Raw genomic sequence first — 3,091 nt, 5'->3', positions numbered from 1 at the left:
GCATTCCCAGTGGAAAACGAGTCTCTTGGAAGAGCCACAAAAATCATTAATTCTTGATGCCGCTACCCAGCGCCCAGTGTCCCACAGAGACAATTTTCTGGTCAAACCACGCCAAAACACCCAAGAATCCAGGAAGGCGAAATCTTGCCGCTAATCTTTGATCAACAGCAAATCTGGTCGCCAAAATGGGGATGATGAAAGAGCTACAAACAGCAACGGTCGAAATTTTCGCCCACGGGGAAAACACTTCGTCCCTCAAAGCCGAAAGGCCCGAGCAAACCGGGTTCCCACGGAACGAAAAAACCTCGCAAGCGAAAAGCACTCCCAGAAACCACGAAGACAGGAACCAGACGACATCGCCCCAGAGGCCCCTTCGGAGCCTCGGACTCAAACGCGGCGCACAACTATTAAGTCTTCTAACCACCCCGGTCACTCACCTTTCGGCTTCTCACCCTCGGAGGAAGCAGAGGCAGTGTTGAAATGCTTGTACACAAACTGCCTCAGCCTTTTCAACAAACTCGGCGATGTTAGACAGTCAGCTTGCCTTGAAAAACCGTCCATAATCGCACTCACAGAGACCTGGCTCACACCAGATGTCTCCGACGCGGAGATCTCGATAGACGGTTACTTTATTTTTCGAGCTGACTCAAAACGAGGGAGGGCTGGTGGGGTTGCTCTGTACTTACATGCGGCCCTACCAATCCCGATTGTCCTCGCTGACACCACCCCTGCACCCTTCTGCGATGCACTGTGGGTCCAAATCCCGCTGCGCGGGTCCGATTCTCTCCTTCTCGGTGTGGTCTACCGTAGCCCTTCGAGTCCCCCTGAGGATGACCAATTCCTCACACAAACCCTTGAGCAACTCTCCTCCAAATACCATTTCACTCATCTCCTGCTGGTAGGTGGCTTCAACGCCCCAAAGGCCTCCTAGATGGAACTCCAGCGCGTCGAATCAAGCGGACATGTGCAGCGGCGCGGATTGTAGTCGTTCAACAGAGCGCTTGAACTCAACATGTCGATAGACCCACCAGATACCGCTCAGGCCAACTACCATCCCTTCTGGATTTGGTCATCACCAACGAAAGACACTTCGCTGATCAGGTAACAATTAACACTCTGCCGGGACATAGCGAGCACTGTGTGCTGACCTTTGATTTCGTCTGTTATCGAGCCAGAAATCCCGAACCTAATCGTGGTTTCGAGGCTTCTGCCACGCAGACTTCTCAGGAATGCGTACCTTTCTTGAACAAGTCACACTGGGACCAGCTCCAGTGGAAGAGCTATATGGGAACATTGTCCAGAAATTTCACGAGGCGGACGCGACATTCGTCCCAAGAAAACCGGCATGCACTCGGATGAACAGCAGGCTGCCAAAAAGGATTCAGCGAATTCTGGAAAAAAGATCCCAACTCTTTTTCAAAAAGTTGACTACGGGGGATACAGAAGGTGAGCTGGAATTTCGTAAACTGCGGAACCGCCGAAAATCAGAAATCCACAAGTGGAACATACGAAAACAAGCCACCATCCTGGACCTTGCTCGAAAAAACAAAAACGTCTTTTTCAATTACATGGAGCATCGCCGCAAAAACAAGCCATCCTCGTTCTCCTAGAGGGCCAGAAACGGAGAACCAACGAATGGCCCAACAGTGGTATCTGAGGTTTACAGAGAACACTATGCCTGTCTGTACTCAGCCCCAACGTCTTCGCGTCACATCCACGTGTGTCAAAGCGAAACGGCAAACAGCCCTTACCGACTTGTTCTTCAAGGTGGAGGACATTCGTCAACTCTTGCACAAGATCAACCCATTCTGCGCGTTTGGACCTAACGAGGTGCATCCAAGGATCCTGGAAGAAACGTCCTCCACACTGGCAAATCACCTACACCTGGTGTTTCATCTGTCGCTTGACGATGGCCGCCTTCCCTCTGATTGGAAGGAAGCGATTGTCACGCCAATCCACAAAACTGGAGACCGACTGTCGCCTGGCAGCTACAGGTTTATAAGCCTCACTAGCGTGCCGTGCAAGTTGACGGAACGTATTCTGAAGCGAGCTATCCTAGACCATCTTGCTCCGAGCAACCTGATATCTCCAGCTCAACACTAATTTCTCCCACACCGCTCTTGCGTGACAAACATGCTCATGTTTATGGACAGCTTAACCCAAGCCAAGGACGAAGGACTCACATCGGATGCCATATTTTTTGACTTCTCAAAGGCATCTGATAGGGTCCCACACGTTCCGCTGCTCCACAAACTCGAGTCTTACGGGATTCAAGGACAGATCCTTCGCTGGATCAAGGCGTTCCTATCAGACAGATCATCCCGAGTGAGAATAGGCCCGACCTACCCTTCTCCAGCGCCGGTCTCCACTGGAGTTCCTCAAGGCTCCGTCCCGGAACCGGTGCTGTTTCTGATCTATGTAAACGACCTCCCAGTTGTTCTTGCGAGTCCATGTATACCTTTTGCGGACGACTTGAAATCCTGGAGTACCAATGCCAGCGCCCTCCAAATGGATGTAGACGCTGCCAAGCAGTGTTCGTTGGACTAGCAGCTTCTTCTGAATGAGGAAAAGAGCGTTCATATACCGTTTGGAGGAGACTCGACGAATGCATTTGTTATGCATGGAGAGAAAGGACCAGAAAACATCACGAGGATAGATGCAAAAATGGATTTGGGCATCTGGGTCTCCTCAGACTTGTCCTTCTCACTGCACCATGAGAAATCGGCCCAAAGGCATTCGCCATTTTACGGATGATCCGACGCACCTTCTCCCGTATTACACGCACGGACTTCCAAATACTCTATGGAGCCTACGTCAGACCGTTCATGGAATACGCCAACCAAGTTGTCTACTCAGGACGCACGAAAGACATCACCCTCATTGAGCATGTCCAGCGAGCTGCCACGAGAATGGTTGCTGGCCTCAAATCCGTGGACTAGGAAGCGCGTCTCGCGATGCTTGATCTCTTTCCCTTGGAGTAACGTCGCCTCCAAGGGGACCCGATTCTTACTTATGCCCTGTTTGAACAAAGCTTGGCAAGCAGGTTTTTTACCGTTGAACCAGCAAACACACGGCGGGGACATAGTAAGAA

The 3,091-nt window shown here is 51.1% G+C and overlaps 1 protein-coding gene across 1 annotated transcript in view; it reads left to right on the top strand.

Moving 5' to 3' along the window:
* Positions 1-169: 169 nt before the first annotated feature.
* T265_15509 (hypothetical protein) overlaps positions 170-3,091 on the top strand; it is a gene marked incomplete at both ends in the record, with an annotated part of 50,880 nt that continues 47,958 nt past the window's right edge. Inside the window, 2 exons of the mRNA XM_009178443.1 lie at positions 170-898; positions 986-1,101. Of these exons, the coding sequence (XP_009176707.1) occupies positions 170-898; positions 986-1,101 (845 nt within the window). The remainder of the gene's footprint in view (positions 899-985; positions 1,102-3,091) is intronic.

The sequence above is a fragment of the Opisthorchis viverrini genome (assembly GCF_000715545.1).
Source record: "Opisthorchis viverrini unplaced genomic scaffold opera_v5_552, whole genome shotgun sequence".
Classification (NCBI taxonomy): Eukaryota; Metazoa; Platyhelminthes; class Trematoda; order Opisthorchiida; family Opisthorchiidae; genus Opisthorchis; species Opisthorchis viverrini.
This window is presented reverse-complemented; position numbering and strand designations above follow the sequence as displayed.